The sequence below is a fragment of the Ipomoea triloba genome, chromosome 6 (genome assembly GCF_003576645.1).
Source record: "Ipomoea triloba cultivar NCNSP0323 chromosome 6, ASM357664v1".
Lineage (NCBI taxonomy): Eukaryota > Viridiplantae > Streptophyta > Magnoliopsida > Solanales > Convolvulaceae > Ipomoea > Ipomoea triloba.
The window spans coordinates 21,096,493-21,117,019 of NC_044921.1; the positions used below are offsets into that span (position 1 = coordinate 21,096,493).

The 20,527-nt window shown below is 35.9% G+C and overlaps 3 protein-coding genes across 4 annotated transcripts in view; all 3 read left to right on the forward strand.

Moving 5' to 3' along the window:
* LOC116022739 (mediator of RNA polymerase II transcription subunit 8) overlaps window positions 1-4,803 on the forward strand; it is a 9,488-nt gene extending 4,685 nt beyond the window's left edge. The window contains exons 8-13 of one of the 2 annotated variants that reach the window (XM_031263593.1): window positions 127-411; window positions 566-625; window positions 1,609-1,818; window positions 3,654-3,707; window positions 4,041-4,095; window positions 4,227-4,803. In XM_031263593.1, coding sequence (XP_031119453.1) covers window positions 127-411; window positions 566-625; window positions 1,609-1,818; window positions 3,654-3,707; window positions 4,041-4,095; window positions 4,227-4,396 — 834 coding nt within the window. In that variant the 3' untranslated portion in view covers window positions 4,397-4,803. The remainder of the gene's footprint in view (window positions 1-126; window positions 412-565; window positions 626-1,608; window positions 1,819-3,653; window positions 3,708-4,040; window positions 4,096-4,226) is intronic. The other variant, XM_031263594.1, reaches the window with a different exon arrangement.
* A 3,384-nt stretch (window positions 4,804-8,187) lies between these two features.
* Window positions 8,188-11,617, forward strand: LOC116023650 (beta-galactosidase 15-like). The gene is made up of 10 exons (XM_031264651.1): window positions 8,188-8,352; window positions 8,455-8,663; window positions 8,772-8,841; window positions 8,957-9,193; window positions 9,275-9,363; window positions 9,455-9,560; window positions 9,640-9,846; window positions 9,944-10,299; window positions 10,369-10,813; window positions 10,911-11,617. The coding sequence occupies exons 1-10, from the start codon at window positions 8,188-8,190 to the stop codon at window positions 11,514-11,516; spliced, it is 2,490 nt and encodes an 829-aa protein (XP_031120511.1). The 3' UTR covers window positions 11,517-11,617.
* Window positions 11,618-13,899: 2,282 nt separating this feature from the next.
* Window positions 13,900-20,457, forward strand: LOC116022550 (V-type proton ATPase catalytic subunit A-like). The gene is made up of 20 exons (XM_031263298.1): window positions 13,900-14,262; window positions 14,803-14,929; window positions 15,241-15,296; window positions 15,397-15,453; window positions 15,589-15,700; window positions 15,802-15,839; window positions 15,940-16,041; window positions 16,159-16,215; window positions 16,324-16,395; window positions 16,506-16,607; window positions 16,745-16,807; window positions 16,902-17,034; window positions 17,299-17,405; window positions 17,915-18,109; window positions 18,180-18,266; window positions 18,374-18,478; window positions 19,065-19,162; window positions 19,261-19,339; window positions 19,758-19,846; window positions 19,967-20,457. The coding sequence occupies exons 1-20, from the start codon at window positions 14,185-14,187 to the stop codon at window positions 20,079-20,081; spliced, it is 1,872 nt and encodes a 623-aa protein (XP_031119158.1). The 5' UTR covers window positions 13,900-14,184; the 3' UTR covers window positions 20,082-20,457.
* The last annotated feature ends 70 nt before the right edge of the window (window positions 20,458-20,527 follow it).

Here is a 20,527-nt window from a genome sequence, read left to right on the forward strand (position 1 = left end):
GTGGGGGGTGGGGGGTGGGGGGGTTTATCACTTTATTCTAGTTTGGTGACTACTACTACTACTGGTGCATTTTTTTTTTTTAAATTTAAATAATCTATAAGCTTCTACCTGTTGATCTTTGAATAGCCTTCTGGAGCACAACTCATCGGAAGGACAGCAGCTTCTCCTGGTCCGTCCGGGACTACCTCATTTGATACCATGACAGCATCTCCTTTACAATATGCCAACTCACCTAGATCTGGGACAAACATGATGAACACACCATCTCCTCAACAACAGTCACATCAACAGCCAACACAGCAACAGCAGCAGCAGCAGCAAAGGCAGAAAATGATGCAGTTACCTCAACATCAGCAACAACTCCTTGCTCAGCAGACATTTAGGCAATCCTCAATGACTGGATTGAATCAAGTAAGTCTTTCTGCTTGTTAGACTGTTCATCTTTTGCATGAAAGTGACAGCATATGTAGTCCGATATGAACAAAATTTCTGTTTCTATAACAATATATCTTACAGATTAGATTTCTTCCACACTGAACTACATTTCACCATTATATGTTTGCAGAACCAGCTCGCACAGCTGCATGATCTGCAGCAGGGTCAGAGTCAGCAGAAGTTTCAATCGGTAATCACCCAATGTACCTTATTCTGCATTATACTGCAGAAAAAAGATGTTTTTTTTTTCCTCGTTCGATGGGGAAGTACTTGTGACTTTTTATTTCTTTTTTGGATTGTGTTGATTTCTTACACGTGACAAAAAAAACATACATCATGTAGCATGTGAAGAGCCAATTAAACAGATGATAACTTAGAACAATGCATACGTGCACACACAAGCTACTCCCTTTTTTGTCATTGCCAAATCTTTATTTTATTATTTGTGTGTGTGTGTGTGTGTTTTCAGCTCCGTTAGTAGTTTTTATTATGGAGTGTATATATATATAGACTCATGATCAAATGAGTCCATCCTTTCCCATGGTTGCAGTAGGCGCTAGACTAGCGCCTAGCGTCTAGGCGGTACCGGCGACCTATAAAAACAAAAAATTAATTCATGTGTGTGGGTGTATGTCATATATTATTTTATATTATATATATTATATATATATCTCTTACTTATATAAATAAATAAATTTAAATATATATAAATATAATAATAAAATTAACAAAGACGACTCGCTCGAATTAACTCGGCTAACTCTTCCGAGTTAACTCGGCCAAATTCGGCCCAATCGGCCGAGTTAGGCGCTAAGCGGCCGGCCACCTAGGCGGACGCCTAGGGAGCAATTCGCCTCGGTCTAGGAGCGCCTAGCGCCTAGGCGGGGATTTTTGCAATAGTGTCCTTTCCCATGAATCCGTGTGGACAGATCTAGGCCATTGAATGCTTGAGATCAATGGCTTAGATTTCGCCAACTGTGCACTTCACTTGGACACTTGCACAGTTGGCGAAATTAAGCCATTGATCTCAAGCATTCAATGGCCTAGATATGTCCAAACGGACTCATGGGAAAGGGTGGACTCACCTGAACACTGGCCTATATATATATATATATCTTTGGTAATCACCTGTGAGAATAAGTACTAACTATAGTTCAATTTGGAATTTTTAAGATGCACGGTCAACCTCAAATGCAATTTTCTCAGCCACTTGGAGCCCAGCAGTTTCAGGGAAGGCAGCTTGCTTCAGGTGCTATTCAGCATGCTATGAGTCAGAACCAACTCAACCAAGGAAATCAGCTAAATCGGCATCTCAACCAATTTTCTGGCCCTATGAATAGTGCATTATTTAATCCTGCTCAGAGTACACCAACATCTCAGATGGTCAGTTATTTTTCTTTGCTTTAATTGAAAAGCATATTTATTGGTTTTAACTTACATTTTTCACAAGGTTAGTGTTTCTTTACTTGATCACCAAATCTGGTATTATTGATTTAAGCCTTTAAAGGGGTGTTTGATTCAAGGAATTTCATATTACCCTTGGGCCTTGGCATTTAAGTACTCTATTATTTATAAACCCTAATAATGGGTAAAAAAGAAGATCAGAAAGACTACCCTGTGATTGACAACAGAAAGAAGATCAATGAGCCTATGACCCTAAGGCCGTTTTGGGGCTTTTGAGGCTTACGCCACAAAGTGCCTTGAGGCTTATGGCCTCTCTCCAATACAAAACGCCTTGATACCCAAATTGGCATTTTAAAACCTTGTCGGCCATAGAAACAAGCATAAAGCTTACAACAAAAAGAGGGACCATTATAACATTATAAAATTTTTTTAAAAAAAACAAAGAAAAAAATGTAAGAAAATAAAAACAACCACCATAAATGTCCAAATTGAGCGTCATAGCCATTGTTACTCCCAGATCTAAAGAGTCATAGGACCACCACTACTGGGGACGAGATCTAGACCGGGCAATGACGAGGGTTGAAGACAGCAACATTGTGTCACTGTTTCGTCTAGATCTGCGCTCCATCATTGGTAGTTGCTTCTTCTCCCTGATGAAAAATTCAGCTCGCTGCCATATAACTGACCACCATGAAGAATTTTCACAATGGCAGCCTGTTGCGTTTAAGAAACTGCTTCATTGTTGTGTCATCAATGTAGCTGTAGTTACCAAAGATCTGACAAGGAAACGAGGAAGCGTAACCAATCCAGGGAGGAGAGGGCGATAGCAGTATAGCACTCTGATGGCCTTCAAGAAAAAAAGGAATTATAAGATTAAATTATATATATATATATATAGGGAAGGGTTGAGGTGTGGGGAAGGCTTCTTGTGCGGTTGTGCGGTTTCGCACCTTAAACATTACAATGGCGCACCTTAAGTACACAAACCACGCACCTTAAGCACACAAACAAAGCACCTTAAAAACACAACCCACGTGCACTTAAAGCTTTAGGCTAACGCACCTTAAGTACACAAATCACGTACCCTAAGTATACAAACCACGCACCTTAAGAACACAAACCACGCACCTAAGGTTTTAAAATGGTCCACCTTAAGTTTCAACAACTCACGCACCTTGAGAAGGAAAACAACGCAACTTAAAAAGGAAAACCACGCACCTTAAGCTTTAGGTTCACTCACCTTAAGTTTCACCACTAGCGTACCTTAAGCACACAAACCACGCACCTTAAGAAGGAAAAGTACGCATCTTAAGAAGGAAAACCACACTCCTAAAGCAACCGCACAGGAACCCATATATATATATATATATATATATATAATGTGACTACATTTCTTTTGAAATTTCTGTCAAAAAAAATTAATGGAATTAATTACTCCAACTGGAAAAGAAACACATAATAAGAATGCATCAAAATTTCAAATAGAGAATTGATGACAGAAATGGTAAAAATGAATACAAGTTTTAATTAGGAAATTGATTAAAACTCAGCGCCAAATCATTTTAAAATGTCATATTATATGTGAAGTCAGCAGGTTACCATCACCTGATAAAAATCCCAATTGCATTTCTTTTTTTGGCAAGTTTGAGGGTCTAATTGGAGGATATTTTTTTCCCCTAATTTATTTAGTTCATGCCTTCATGGGTTCAATTGCACTATTGTGACTAGTTCACGGGCTTATATTTGACCCTTTTTCCCTGGATTTAATATTGTACTTGATCTCACTGTTGGAGAATTGTGTCTGCTTTTAACAGATTTCAAATATGCCAACAATGATGTCGTCACAGTCTCTTTTGCCAAGAGTGCAGGTAAAATATTCACCTACTATGGCTGTCTTAAAGACGTACAATTGATAGGGTAATTAGGAGGCATACATGATTGCAAGATATTTTCTTAGTCCCATCAACTTTGCAGACTGGATTTATTGTATGTGTATAGTTCATTTGGTTCTACGTTTGTACTGAAAACACTCTCTTATTTAAGCTTCACAACTTTGCTATAATTTTTGAACACCACTCCCCATTCTGGTTGTTGCATACACTTGACTTGCATCTCAAATCTCAATATTTTGATTCAAAATGTTGTGTTCATATTGGTTTATAGTGCTATTCTCATACTTCTTTTCACTAAAAACTTCTCAGTTTGGAATGCCTGGTGGCAATCGGACCCTGGCTGCTCCAAATTTAAGTGATCAAAGTACTATTCCACTCTTCTTCTTCTTCTTCTTCTTTTTTTTTCAATTTTTATTTATACTAAATATTAAATAGCTCAGTTGATGAGAAATATTAATTTTTGCTTTACCTAATTGAGATGCACTCATCATACAGTGTTTAACATGGGGGCAACCAATCCCGGCAATATGATGCAAATGCAACAGCAGCAACAGCAACACGGGTCATTTGGAAATATGGCTCAAAATCTACAACAGATGCCTCTTCAAAACGTTCCCCAGAATCATCCCTCCTATCAGCAACAGAGGCCTCAAGGCCAACAGTGATGCATCAACCGCAAATATTCTACAAGTTATACTCGCTTGTTAGATGCCTCAAGGCCAACATCATACAGTGTTTACTGCCATGCTTCCAAAGCTAACATTAATATCACCGTACGTGGTACAGTTTCTTAGGCGTTTTGAGTTTTGTTTTTCTTAACCTTGATAAATCATGGTTGCTGTAAATTGCATTTGGTCGGATTTGACCTGTTGTAGTTCCCCATTTTGCAGTTTGTGGTATACACTATGCATATATTCTACCTTGTGACTACAAGCTAATTAGCTAAGGTGAATTTGAAGCATTTATGGGCTCAAAAGAACATTGTAGACTATATGGAATCATTGACTGATTGAAATCCAATGACTCTGGCAACCTGCCACCAAAACAAAACAGGATCTTTTACCTACAAAAAGACTTCTTTGAAAGAATGCATGTTCAAATCACATGGGTCGTTTACTCCATTTTTCAATTTTCCATTCTTCATTCCTCCAGTTTTCTAATTTTCCTTCTGTTCACCTGTGTGTTTTCCATTTTTCCAAATGGAGAAGTCAATTTTGGCTTTTTCCAAAATTCTATAGAAATGGAAGAATGGAGATGGAAAGTTATTTTAGAGGATTCATTTTTGTAAACAAGTTTTTCATTTTCCATTCTTCCAATTTTTTAGTTCTCCATTTGTTTGGAAAACCTTCCATTTTTTCAAGTTGCTAAACGACCCCTTAGTTAACTATCATTGACAATGATAGATAAATCATTCATTGTTATCTGTGTCCTCATTTGCATCTTTTTCTTACTATGTTGTAGTGCATGTTAGTCAATACTTTTGATGTGAATTGCTTGCTGGATGGTCTAGACCGGCACCTCCATGTATTGAGCTTAATGTTGATGGGAGTGTTAGAAGCCAGATCATTTGTGATGAGTATGGTGTTCAGTTGGGGGTTTTTACTTTTTACATACAAGACGGGTATGACATTTAGTTTACCGATTAGAAGTTGGTAATTCATTGGCAGTAAATCTTCAAGCATGATGATTCTCATGTGGCAATAATTAGACATGTTGTTCTTGTCAAACAAGAGTTTCTCATTGTTTCATTGTGATGACCATTCGTGATATTTTGGTTCATGATTGGAACTACTCGATCAAGCACATCCATACTCCTATACTAATGGAATGGCAACACATGATGATGAACATCTCAATTATGGTCTAGGGGCATTTTAGATTTTTTTTTGCTGATTGCATTTTTGTTGTTTGGCCTAGGTTTATCTAGATTTTTCCCTCTCCCCCTTAATATTAAAAGAAAAGTGTCAAATAAGTCATCTAAGTAGATCAAACAGTGCAATTGGACATTCTAAAAATCTTAACAAACGACCACGAACAATCTCTATTCGTTCATGTTCGGTTCGTTAACAACCCTAGTTGGATGGAGATCGATCATTAGTCTTCGTTTAACATTTTATTTATTTATTTACTTTTTATTTTATTTATTTTATTTTTGTTATTTATATCAAGTCATTGACCACATTGAAAAAAGACACATGCTAACTTATTAGAGGGTATTCAATCAAGATTTTTATATACTTTTAAATTGATGAATTTTAAATGACTTTTGTAAACTTTTTTCAAACTTTCATAGAATCTTTTAAAATTTCATAAATTTTGTACGACTCAAGTCTGCATAAAAAACATTTATAAACTTTTAACAACTTTTTTCATATTAAAAAGTATACAAAAATATTAAAATTCTAAAACATTGCATTACTTTCTTATAAAAACTTTTATAATATATAATACATTTTTATAAATCATAAATATATTAATGTATTACAAAAAAACAAAAAATTAAAATTGATTGCCACAAAAATATAGTGTATTATACATAAAGAATAGCAACCAATTTCACCAAATGATTACATAAAATAAAAAACACAATTATATTTAAAATTTTATTATTGTTGCGAACAAAAACTAGATTTTGTTGTGGTTCAAAAAATTTGTTGTGGACGCAATGTTCACAACAAAAATATTAAATATAATTTTTTTATATAAATATGGGTAAAATAAAAGATAAAAATAAAAATAAAAAGTATATGAATATGTATGAAAGTTATGAAACATATAATAAAATTTGACAGCCATGGATACAAATTTGACAGCAATGGGTAATTTTTGGATCGATAAAAAACATTAGTAGAAAGAATAACAAATATATATGGGCAACTTGTGTGGTAAAAAAGATAAGATGATTGATGAATATCATGTCATTTATATCACTAGTATTTTCGTCCGTGCGTTGCACGAAATGAATTTGTTATAATATTTTAAGAATATTTGTATCGATATACAATTATATAAATTATAACATCGAATGTTATATAGCGCAATTGATGAAATTAGTTGGATTGATTATGTTTTCTGATGTTTTCTTTGCTTGAATTAGAGCAAATAATTGTTTAATTACCTGTCCGATTCACAGATAAATTTTTGTATTATTTATTTAGATAATAAAATTAAAGATAAAATTATTTTTTTAAAAAAAATAATATTAAACATGTACATTTATTTGATTATAAGATTAGTGCAAAAGTATAACTCAATTAATTGAATAATATATGACTTGTTTGTTTACAATTATCTTAAAAAGATCTATATTTAATATAACTTAAGTAATTATATTATTACAAAAATAAATATGAAAAAAATGAGAAATAATTTAACTTTAATTATTATGGAGTATAAAAATGAATTCAACGACCAATATTTAGCTTAATTACCATAATAATTATTAGACAATTATTATTAGTCAATTACACTAAATTAATTATTTTTCGTTAATAGGAATATCAATTCGTATATACAAAAATTATTATTATTATTATTATTATTATATATTAAATATGTTCGACTTTCTGCAGTGTTCATGTCACACGTGTACTAATTATTAATCATGATATATTATAATAATATGTTTTTTTGGAACTATCAAATACCTGACATTATGGAAAATTAATTGCAAAGGCAGTAGTCTTAGTTGTGGGTTACAAGTTCTGAACTAAGTACTAACTACTAAATATAACATAGCAGTAAGGGGAGTCAACCAATATATTAGTCATCCAAAAGAGTCTTTGGATCCTTTTAAATTTAATTGTAACAATGGATTCTTCATACTCAATCTTTCAGGATTCATCCTTAAGATCAACTTTTCATCAAATAGAGATAAAGCCTAACTCATTCGTTGCATATTGGGAGAGGCAATTTGGCTTCCCAAACAGCAAGATTTCGTGATCTCCACAGCTCATGTAGTCATATAATACTGCTGCCACCAATTCCAGCTTATTAGGCTCTTTTAGGCTAGGGACGTCCACATGCATGCTACTCAACCATTTTGGAAAATCCACAGTTGGCACTCCACTTTCACGCCAAACATGCCCCAACACAACAAACCAATGCATATATGCATGGTATCTTCATGCCATTATGCTCACCACACTTGGGGCATGCTAGCCTCACCTCCTCCCTCTTTTGTTATTTCATCAGGGTTAAAATTGCAATTGTTTGAAGAATTAGAGTTAATTATTGCAATGATAAAATGTTATATACTAAAATAACTAGTAAAGAAAAATTGGAGGACTAAAAATACATTTTTATAACATAAATAAAATATTTATCAGTATCTTAACAACAATCCGTTAATCACTGAATTTGAAATTTCAGGATAAGAGTTTTTTATCCTATATATACCTGAGACTGACACTAGTATTTCATTCACTCATTTCTTTCAGTATCAATTTTCACAGTCATGGCGTATTCTACCTTGGCTGCATTTATCTCCCTGTTGTTTTTTAGCACTTTCAGCTTAACTTCTTCAATTGAAGTTAATCACGATGGAAGAGCCATAACCCTCAATGGCGAGCCCAGAATTCTCCTCTCAGGCGCTATTCATTATCCCCGAAGCACCGCCCAGGTATCTATAGATTATGCATGCCCTGTTTAGCAGCAGAATAGTACATTTTCTGTTATAACAAACTTCAAGTAAGGTGAATACTTACTGCGTTTCACCTTGCAGATGTGGCCGGATTTGATGAAGAAAGCCAAGGAAGGCGGTCTGGATGCGATTGAGACGTACGTTTTCTGGAACGCTCATGAACCGGTTCGTGGTCGGTATGATTTTTCCGGCAACCACGATCTCATTAGGTTTATCAAAACCATCGACGATGCCGGAATGTACGCTGTTCTCCGCATTGGTCCGTATGTTTGCGCCGAGTGGAATTACGGGTAATCATTTGCTCTTAAATACTTACATTACATAACAAAATCCACTGTTCTCATCAGTCATCAATCTCAAATCATTTCCTTGTTTGTCTTTCCTGTATTGACGAACAGAGGATTTCCGGTATGGGTGCACAATTTGCCCGGCGTTCATGAGCTCCGTACCGCCAATGAAGTGTATATGGTAAATTACAACGCTCTATATAAATAGAGTACTCGATAATACCCCATACAATAATATATGGAATGTCTAGTTGTTCTGATGGAATTGATACTGATTCTTTGTTGTTAATTTTCAGAATGCGATGCAAAACTTTACAACCTTGATTGTTGACATGGTGAAAAAGGAGAAGCTATTTGCTTCACAAGGAGGGCCTATCATTCTGGCACAGATTGAGAATGAGTATGGCAATGTGTATGAACCTTATGGAGCTGCTGGAAAAGCCTATCTTGATTGGTGTGCAAACTTTGCTAACTCTCTTCACACTGGAGTTCCATGGCTCATGTGCCAGCAAAAGGATGCCCCTGAACCAATGGTATATTTATAGATTTTGGTTTTAACATTCATTTATTGATTATAATATTGATTGATTGAATCTGAAATTAAATGGTGACAGCTTGAAACCTGCAATGGTTGGTATTGTCACCAATATAAGCCCAGGAACCCTACTACCCCAAAGATGTGGACTGAGAATTGGACTGGATGGTAATTAAGTGAATTGAAGATATGACAATTTTTATAACTTTAATTTGAAAATAGTGGGAATATAATGACTCAACTAAATCTTGGATTGAAGGTTCAAGAACTGGGGAGGCAAAGACCCATTAAGAACTGCAGAGGATGTTGCATTTGCAGTGGCAAGGTTTTTCCAGACGGGAGGAACTTTCCAGAACTACTACATGGTTTGTGTTCTCCTCATACTTAGTTTCTTTAGTATTGATCATCGGTTTTTTGCTTATGACTTTGATTATACATTTCTAGTATCATGGTGGAACGAATTTTGGTCGCACTGCTGGTGGTCCGTATATCACCACAACCTACGACTATGATGCCCCACTCGATGAATATGGCAATGTGAAGCAACCAAAGTATGGTCATTTGAAGCAACTCCATGATGTGTTACACTCTGTTGAGAAGATTCTCACCACCGGAAATATTACCACCACTGAATTGGACAATTCTCTTCAGGTAATGTGACTCAATAGTACACATTTTCTTTTGATCTTCAATGGTTCAACCTCCTTTTATGAAAATTTTTATCTGAATCTTTCCATTTTCTTTTCAGATCACAGTTTATGCTTTGAATGGCACATCAACTTGCTTCTTTAGCAATGCAAATGAGACATCTGATGCCACCATCAACTACCAAGGAGTTGACTATGATGTTCCTGCTTGGTCTGTTAGCATTCTGCCTGATTGCAAGAAAGAAGCTTTTAACACTGCCAAAGTCAATACCCAGACTAATGTCATGGTGAAAGACTCGAACACGGCTGAGCAGGAGCCTTCTTCACTGAAATGGTCATGGAGACCTGAGAAGATTGATGACACTGTGGTCCTTGGCAAGGGAGATTTCTCCGCAAATCAAATTTTTGACCAGAAGATCACTAATGATGTCAGTGATTACCTGTGGTACATGACAAGGTATAGTATTAATCCCCATTTCTTGGTTCTGAACTATAAATTTTTGCTGACTTTGTTAAAACATGGCAGTGTGAACCTAGACAAGGATGATCCCATCTGGAGCAATGATATGAGCATCAGGATTAACCACACTGGCCATCCATTGCACCTTTATGTGAATGGGGACTTCATTGGCTCCAACTGGACCACTTATGGGGTTCCCAAGTCTGTCTTCGAGACCAAAGTGAAATTCAGACATGGAAAGAACCAAATCTCGATTTTGAGTGCTGCTGTTGGTCTCCAGAACTATGGTTCATTCTTCGATTTGGCTGGAACCGGATTGTCCGGTGGCCCAGTTGAGATCGTTGGAACAAAAGGCGATGAGACCATCTCTAAAGACATATCTTCCCACAAATGGACGTACAAGGTTGGACTCCATGGCGAAGCCAACAAACTGTTCAGTAATCAATCTCGCTTTGCTTCTCAGTGGCAATCTGATAAGCTCCCTGTCAATTCTAGGATGACTTGGTACAAGGTAAATATATATATATACATTATACGCAGATACAAAGATTGTTATCTGATCTTAAATCTGCTTAGATCAATTTTAACTATCTGTTTTGGGTGTTTAGACCACGTTCAAGGCTCCACGGGGAAAAGATGGAGTTGTGGTGGACTTGCTTGGTTTAGGCAAGGGATTTGCGTGGGTGAATGGCAACAACTTAGGCCGTTACTGGCCGAGCTTTTTAGCCGAGGATGGTTGCTCCACGGACCCTTGTGATTACAGAGGATCATACGACAACAACAAATGCGTCTCAAATTGTGGCAACCCAACACAGAGATGGTACCATGTTCCGCGATCCTTCCTTAACGACGGCGACAATAATGAACTCGTCCTTTTTGAGGAGATCGGAGGCAACCCCACCAATGTGAGCTTCAAAACAGTGAGGGTTGGGAGTGTTTGTGCAAATGCCTATGAGAACAAATTGATGGAGATATCATGCCATGGCCGCCCAATTTCTGGCATTAAATATGCCCATTTTGGCGAGACAGAAGGGCTGTGTGGGTCGTTCGAGAAGGGCAGTTGCGGTGGCGCTAAGGATGCTCTAACCATTCTCAAAACTGCGTGCGAGGGGAAGGAGTTCTGCTCGGTGACTGCTACTGAGGATGTGTTTGGCAAGACAAATTGTGATGGAAAGAGAAAGAAGTTGGTGGTGGAAGCTGTTTGCTCGATGTAGTTTCCATAGTTTTAGTTTAGTTGTTTTAGTTAGTGCTAGTTTAGTTACTAGCTAGCGTTTGATGATTGACTTTAGTTAATTAATAAAAGTGATTTTTAGCATTATTATTTTACACAATTTTGATTTATCAGATAACTCACAACAAACAAAAACAATTAAAACAGGATGAGCATTGACTATAATTTATTATTGTTATACCCAATGCCTTCCTGGACTATAATTTATTACATAATGCTTTAAATTATGATGACTTTAAACTAAAAACAATTAAAATGGAAGCATATTTTCAATTATATTGGAAAAGGTTATATTAAAATGTAACAAACACTTGTTAACATTACTTAGGGTTGTTTGGTTGGTGGGTTTAGGTGATTGTTAGTGTTTGGTTGATATGTTTTGAGAATGCTACTATGAGTTTGGAATACTCATTTCTTTCCCAACTACTACCAAACATGCTAAATACTTTAACTAAAATACATTACCCTTAACAAGTATTTGATACCCATTCTGATTCCGATTCTCATGTGTAAACCAAACGCACCCTTAATGTATATAATGACCATGAACTATGAATGTGAATTTTGTACATTATGAAGTCAAATTTTGTGTATTGGATCAGAATCTATAATTAGCACATTATGAACATAAATTTTGTATATTATGAAGTCAAATTTTATGTATTGTCCGGAAATATTTACCCACCCTTTTGAGAAAGCTGGCCCGTGATTAGATGTACTTGACCTCATACACTTGCAAAATAAAATGAAGATGCAGATTCTAGGAAGTTTCCTCGTAGAGTCGGTCGTAGGAGCCCATTAAACATCCTCCCTTTCTTGTAAGTCACGTGATAACCTTGGGGGTGTTTGGTTCACTATTTTAGATATTTCAAACGTAATCAAAACTTATACTCCGTAATTATATTTGTTTTAAAATTTTAAAATTAAACAATTGGAATTAAATTCTATTGGAATGACGAATGAAGATTTTGATTACTTATCATATCCTTAGTCAACTTTCATATCCTTCTTTACTTAAAAAAAAAAAAAACCAAAAGGGTTAAATAAAATACTATAAGAATTTAGACTGATTATAAAGATTACTATCTTGATTTATCAAATAAATAGTCGATCTCTCGGAGCTGCTATCCCAGTGGTTGAGGAAAGTTCCTTCATGTAGCTGGGCCAGTGAACAGGAGTAGTAAGGCTACAACGAAGCCAGCGGGTACGTAAACTAGGACTGATCATATTATTTTGTACTGGTCAGCTTTGAGATGTCGGGTGAGGATTGCTCTGTCTCTTAAAGGGGCTTTGGACAACCCTGTTGTTGTATTAAAAGGGGAGTAGTATGTGTGCCCTATTATTGACTCCTATATCTACTCTATTATTGCGTCATATTCTTTAGAGGGTGATCGAAGTTAAGCTCTATGGTGATACCCGCAAAAAACAAAAGACTATTCGCTCTTTGGGGTGGGGCTTTCAAAATTCGGGGAAAGGACAATTATTCAATGCACTAACAAATAGTGGATCTGGTTCACTATTAATTCAAAGCCAGGGTTTAAATGATTCTTGTCATGAAAATAATATAAGAATTCTTACTTTGTTTGCAAAAAGCATGAGATGCACGCTATAAGAAAGGGTCTCGAAAATTTGCAAACCCAATTGATCTAAACCTGAAGATACTGCCATACAATCCGCACAGATATACGTCTCACTATTATTGTAGTATGACTATTTTTAGTCCTCCATCAACAAAATCGTTAAAATGTCTTAAATACAAATACATTTTAATCTTTTTTTTTTTATACAAAGTAGATTGAACCGTTATAGTTTATATGTTTATTTTTTATTTTTATTTTTAAAAAAATGCATAATTGAAAACCGAAATACCCTTGTTTTTAACAATATTTAAACTATTTTGTTGATAAATGACCAAAATGGTTATGCCACAATAATACTAGAACTAAAAGTAAATGCTATGATAAAAAAAAAAAAAAACTTAAAGTGGTTTGTTACCTATAAATCTAGGATAAAAAATGAAATTAACTCTTACATTTTTTAATATTTGAGTTATTTTTGTTCTCAATTGTTTTGTAGGTGCATATATAGTCTTTTAACTCTTTAAATATTAATTTTTTTTTAATTACATATCATACTCCGTATATGAATATATAGTAGAGTTATAATAGAGTTATGATTTTAGAACAAGTATTTCAATTCACTTAATGTATAGAAAATATATAGTTCGATGAATAATACTAGTGCAAGATAGATTAATACTTAGTTCAAACCAAGCATATGATTTAGTTTGGGTCTTAGGTTACACGGAATTGTTTCTTAGGCGTTATTGCGTCACATGTTATATGATGTTTTAGTCAAACCCGCAAACACCAGATCACCGGCTCTAAATCCGTCCCTTCGCATAAGGCTCAACAGTTAACGAGCGCCATCATTCATCACCTCAGACTTCATACTGCTTCTTCTTCTTCTTCTTCTTCAATCCCTCTCTCTCTCTCTCTCAAGAACTTTACCATTCTCTAACGGATTTGAACGTAATCAGTAAATCTCAAACTCAAACCTACAGCTGAATTGGATTGTGGAAGGCTTCATCGCCGATCGGATCGTGGAATTTTAGATTTTAATCCGTTCCTGCACGGCCTTTGCCAGCCACAATGCCGTCACTCTTCGGAGGTCCGCTAACCACTTTCGAGGATTCTGAAAAGGAAAGCGAGTATGGATATGTCCGCAAGGTTCGCCTTCTCGATTTCGATCTGTGCTTGCTCTGCTCTCGCTTTATTTTTGATTCGATTAATCTGAATATTCTGAACCGTTTATTTGGTCGTGTTGGTGTGTGTTTTTGGATCAGAAGTGAGTGAATCCTTCATGCTTATCCGAATAGCTATCGTTCCATTGATCTGATGTATACTCCTTGTTTGAATGTCTATTGTGCGGTTATGTGTGCTTCTCTGGCTTGGTGATCGTAGTCATTCGTTGTTATTTGTCGATCGATTTCGCTAGTATCTTGGATTTTTCTGTATGTCCAGTGATATTCAAATTGGCTTTGTTGCTTCTTGAAACTCAGGAATGAACTGATTTGTTTGTAGAACGCGTTATAATCACTTTTATTTTATTTTTTATTTTTTATTTTTTTTGTTGAGAATATCTTATGCAGCGGTGTGATGCTTTTAGTTTTGTCTTCTTGTAATGCAACTGAACTCTGTTAGAAGCAGAATGAAGCAACTGTATTTGTTTCTTTTTGTAATGTGCCTAGTATTTTCCTCTATGTTCAGGTGTCTGGCCCGGTTGTTGTTGCTGATGGGATGGCTGGTGCTGCCATGTATGAACTTGTCCGTGTCGGACATGACAATCTCATTGGTGAAATCATTCGATTGGAAGGAGATTCAGCTACAATTCAGGGTATATGTTTCATAATCTTGTTCTTTCTTTCTAATGGTTTATTCTCTTCAGCTTCCATTTTTCTCCTTGTTCCTTCTCTTTGATTGTTGCCTTCTGAAAGTGTGGATGTGGATCTGCTTTTCTAGAATTACTGCAAGTGGATCAAATTGTATGTGCCACCAGAAAATGAACATTTCTTGCTGAAAATGTAAAATGTTGTTCTAGTTGCTAGTTAGAGTTCCTTGAATAAAGAACTAGAAAGGGATTTTGGTGATATATACTTACCCCTATACCTTTGGGAACACTGTTGACAAGTACCTGCTGTTCTGCAGTCTATGAAGAAACAGCTGGGCTGATGGTTAATGATCCTGTTCTACGTACACGCAAGGTGAGGACATACTTTTTTTCCCTTTTGATTAATCTTGAGTTCCTGGTTTGGATTATGATCCGTACAGTTAATTTTATGTATTTTCCTCTTGAAATTACAGCCTTTGTCAGTGGAGCTGGGCCCTGGTATTTTGGGGAACATCTTTGATGGCATTCAGGTTCGTATGACCTGCCAGTTATCTCTTTTTCTTCAATTTTTGTTCTAATATTACAGTTTTGTTATGGTTGTGCTTTCTTCTTAGAAAATGCACTGCTTGATGATTGTCATTACCCTTTATCTGAATTCTGAACAGAGACCGTTGAAGACAATTGCAATAAAATCTGGTGATGTTTATATTCCCCGTGGTGTATCTGTTCCAGCACTTGACAAAGATATACTTTGGGAATTTCAGCCTAAGAAATTAGGTACCAATAGGAAATTCTAGTTTTTTAAATTAGTCATGCACTTTATAAAGGTCCGTTCTTGCTGTGAATTTTGATTTATTACAATACTATTTTGATGTCAGGTGAGGGGGACCTCTTAACAGGTGGAGACCTCTATGCAGTAAGTGAATTGCAACCCAGATACGCTTTTACAAGTTCAAGAACTGTTTGTTTTAGTACACTTCAAATAAATCTTTGCACTAATAGATCCCTTTTTTCAGAACGTTATTGAGAATAGTCTAATGCAACACCATGTGACACTTCCTCCGGATGCCATGGGAAAGATAACTTACATTGCACCAACAGGCCACTACTCTTTGAAGGTTTGTCTTTTAGAAATATCATCCTTCTAAGACATAAAGGATGTGATTTATTGTCATTATCCATGCATTAGCCATTTTATGATGTGATTCCATGCACTCATCCCATTGTTTTTGCAGGACACTGTTCTTGAACTTGAGTTTCAAGGTGTCAAAAAGCAGTATACCATGCTCCAGGTAATGAACCGAACTTGATTTTAAATCGTCTTTATACATTGCTTCGGTGTTCTTCATTTATTTAAGTTTGTGGATAATGCTCATGTTGAGTTCTCTTTGTACCTGTAGACTTGGCCTGTACGTACTCCCAGGCCTGTTGCAGAAAAGCTTGCTGCTGATACCCCTCTTCTTACTGGGCAGGTAATGAATGCCTTAGTATCAGGACCTGTCTCATTGTGTTTCGTATTCTGTAGATTATTTATCATTTTATCTTAAGCAATTTTCTGTTGTTTGACATTGTTTTATATCAGCGTGTTCTTGATGCCCTATTTCCTTCGGTGCTTGGGGGTACTTGTGCAATTCCTGGTGCATTTGGCTGTGGGAAAACAGTGATTAGTCAGGCCCTCTCCAAGGTGAGGCCTGTTGACTTATGTGGGAACTGTTTACCACTCCCCAATTAAAACTATAGGGAGAAAAGAGTGCCATATTTATTTTTCTTTTTGAACTGCTCTCTGATTCTTTTTTTGTTTGCCTTGATACATGAACACAGTACTCCAACTCAGATACTGTTGTTTATGTTGGTTGTGGGGAAAGAGGAAATGAAATGGCAGAGGTATGCAAACTGACATTTATGTTCTCTTATTTTCTAACTTTTAAGTCTTTAACCATTCTCTTATATCTTTCTTTACCCAAATACCTAATTTCAGGTGCTCATGGATTTCCCACAATTGACTATGACATTGCCAGATGGCCGTGAGGAATCTGTCATGAAACGTACAACTCTTGTTGCGAATACTTCTAACATGCCTGTGGCTGCCCGTGAGGCTTCAATTTATACAGGTGGGTTTTGTTATTTTTCCCCAAGTCATGTCTGCAAATTATCTTTTCAAAGTTGATCAATTATTTTTGACTTGCCATTCTTTGCCAGACAATGGTGCTAGTTAAAATCCATTTCCACCATTTACTGATTTACAAGAGAGAACTTTAACATGCAGGCAGATAGTAGTTTTATATTATTCCTCCAGCCAAGTTATTTTACATGCAAATAGGAATTTGATCCTTTTATGTGCTTAATGGTGGGTATGTATGTCAATATTATTCCAGGAATTACTATAGCTGAATATTTCAGAGACATGGGGTACAATGTGAGTATGATGGCAGATTCTACTTCTCGTTGGGCCGAAGCACTGCGTGAAATTTCTGGTCGATTGGTGAGTTCATTTTTTAATCTTTATTTTTTAAAAATAAATACATGTACTCGTAATAGTCACTGTTTTGGGAATTAACCAGTGTGTAACTTCAGAAGCCTTTTCATTACTCTACTGTTCCAGTCCCTGTAAGTAAACATATATAGGACCGTTACCTGAAAACTAGAACTTGATCTGGCCAACAAAATTCAGCAGCCATATAAAGCCACCACTTTATTATATTAGCTTGGTGTAGCCAACATTTAAAATATATGTAAGGTATAATCATCTCTAGAAACTACGGAGTATGAATTAACCCTTTTTATCAAATTAGCTTTTTTCTTGATTATTATTGCTTATTTTACTTTTGTGAAACACTTTAATGACAAGATATGACAATTGTTGTGGAGTTTCATTATGTAGCATAAAGTTATTCTTCATATATATTTTAAACCTTGGGACATGCCACATAGCTTATAGAAAAAATTCATTGGGGACTTATCCTGAAAGAATACCTTGTTTTTCTTATTCAGGCAGAGATGCCTGCAGATAGTGGTTATCCTGCTTATCTGGCAGCTCGTCTGGCATCTTTCTATGAGCGTGCCGGTAAAGTCAAATGTCTTGGTGGACCTGAAAGAACTGGGAGTGTCACCATTGTTGGTGCTGTTTCACCCCCTGGAGGAGATTTTTCAGACCCTGTTACATCTGCAACCCTTGGTATTGTTCAGGTAAATACAATCATTTGGTCTTCTGTCTTTTTGAGAATACAAGTTCTTGACACTTGATTTCTATTTTCAGGTTTTCTGGGGTCTGGACAAGAAATTGGCACAAAGGAAGCATTTTCCTTCAGTAAATTGGCTGATTTCTTACTCAAAATACTCAGGGGTGCGCCTATTTTTCTCTTAATGCATTTAGTTCAATAGTTCTGTGCTAGTAATCTCCTTGGATTTCTTTTCCTTGAGAAATTTTTTTTCTAACACTCACACATCCAGGCATTGGAGTCCTTTTATGAGAAGTTTGATCCTGATTTCATCAGTATACGAACAAAAGCTCGTGAGGTACTGCAGAGGGAAGATGACCTGAATGAAATTGTGCAGGTATTTACTTCTACTGTTCTTATTGTTTATCTAGTATATCATAAAAAGGTTAGAAAGGAATAAAATTTAAGAGGTGGTAATCCCTTCTGGAATGTTAGTGTAGCCAATGAATTTCTTCTGACATAGGCACATACCCTGGCATCTGTATATTGATTTATCTACGAATGTGATGAAAAACTTGTTCATTGGTTTAAAGAATCTAGGGTTACTATTTTAGTATTTTAAATTTAATAAAAATATTATTTGTTTTCTTGTGTGTTGGAAACACTTTATTTTGGACCTTAGAAGCGCCTTTTTTTTTTCTTCTCCTTATTATATGTAAATTAAGTATGGGGTGAGTAGTTTCGTTTTCCTGTCTCTCTTGCACGTGTTTTGAGAGTTTAGACACCAGAGTCAGGTGTCATGATTGGCCATTGGTTTATGATGTTATTTGCTGGACCTAGCTACAAATAATTGTTTCACAATTCACACTAACATAATGCTTCATGCTATCATTTCAAAAAACCAAAATAAAAACAGCTATAGAAACACAGTATGGAGTAAATAACTGAACTGAAAAGTTGATGGCTATTTTACTTTGTTGCAGCTTGTTGGAAAGGATGCTTTAGCCGAGTCAGATAAAATTACCCTGGAAACTGCTAAACTTTTGAGAGAGGACTACCTTGCACAAAATGCTTTTACACCGTAAATTTTCCTTGCAGCCATGTCTTTTGGCTTTTACCTTATTATGGGTCTCAGGATTTCTGTACTCAGTTACTCACTTTTATGTTGTGTTGTGGCAGATATGACAAATTCTGCCCATTCTACAAGTCGGTTTGGATGCTGCGGAACATCATCCATTTTTACAATTTGGCCAATCAGGTATAAAAGCTTTACTTTTCATTTACCTTTTTGTTGCCCCTTTTTTTGCGACATGCCCACAATTCCACAAATGGGGTGGGTAGGTGGTTAGCATATATACGCGCACATATGCGTCTAATTATAGTATACTTTTTATGTACCCCCAAAAAACATACTCCGTATATAGTAGCATACTTTTTAGTTCCACAATGAAGCAACTCTAACCAACCATCAACCAAGTCCAATACATCCACTTCTGTTCTGTTTAATCCTTGGACTCATTCTGAAGCGGAACTAGGTTAAGATATTTGGAAGAGATTATATAAAACAATGTGTTAATGTGTTCCTTAAATGATTGGAAATTTAGAAATGATAAAATGCTCATTATTATTATTATTATTATTATTTAACAATACACTTGATGCCACTTTCTTGGCAGGCTGTTGAACGAGGAGCTGGTATGGATGGTCAGAAGATTACTTATAGTTTGATTAAGCACCGCCTTGGAGATCTGTTTTACCGTTTGGTGTAAGTAAACATTTCGGCCTAGGATATGGACATGATTGCATGATAAAATAACGCCCACCCCTATTGTTGTTGGTCTACTCATTAATCCATTTTTCATTCCCTTCCCTTTTTCCCGAGCAGGTCTCAGAAATTTGAGGATCCTGCTGAAGGAGAAGACGTCTTGGTAGGCAAGTTCAAAAAGCTTCACGAGGATTTGATATCTGGGTTCCGCAACCTTGAAGATGAAACTCGATGATCAGTGTTTGAGCATCAAATCTTTGGAGACATTGGCTCTTCACTCTATCAGTAAACAGGGTTTTGTATTGTATTTAACTGGTGTGATGAGTCAATCATGTTCGGCATCACAATGCATATTTAGTTTTATTTATAATCCAGGGGAGAAGTGAAAAATAAAAGGAACTAAGTAATGGTTGTATGGGCATTGCATTATGTAGCTTGTCGAATAATTTTTGTTTTCTGCATTTGTTTGTTCTATCATAAAAAATAAAGAATAAGGCTGCAATTGCATTATGTTGTGTATATTCGTTTCAAAAAAAATGTTGTGTATTCGTTTATTCTGTATTTTGTAGAATGTAAACTGAGAGAAACGAAGAGCAATAATTTGATGGGAACGAAACCCTACCCTTGCATTCTTTATACAGTCATTATACGGTGGACCATTAAAAGTTAATAGCACGCGAA

Coding starts and splice junctions, on each gene's coding strand:
- LOC116023650 (XM_031264651.1), top strand. CDS start 8,188: ATGGCGTATTCTACCTTGGCTGCATTTATCTCCCTGTTGTTTTTTAGC. Junction 8,664..8,771: donor TGCGCCGAGTGGAATTACGG/GTAATCATTTGC, acceptor ATTGACGAACAG/AGGATTTCCGGTATGGGTGC. Junction 8,842..8,956: donor CCGCCAATGAAGTGTATATG/GTAAATTACAAC, acceptor GTTAATTTTCAG/AATGCGATGCAAAACTTTAC.
- LOC116022550 (XM_031263298.1), top strand. CDS start 14,185: ATGCCGTCACTCTTCGGAGGTCCGCTAACCACTTTCGAGGATTCTGAA. Junction 16,042..16,158: donor CAGGCCACTACTCTTTGAAG/GTTTGTCTTTTA, acceptor TTGTTTTTGCAG/GACACTGTTCTTGAACTTGA. Junction 16,396..16,505: donor CCCCTCTTCTTACTGGGCAG/GTAATGAATGCC, acceptor GTTTTATATCAG/CGTGTTCTTGATGCCCTATT.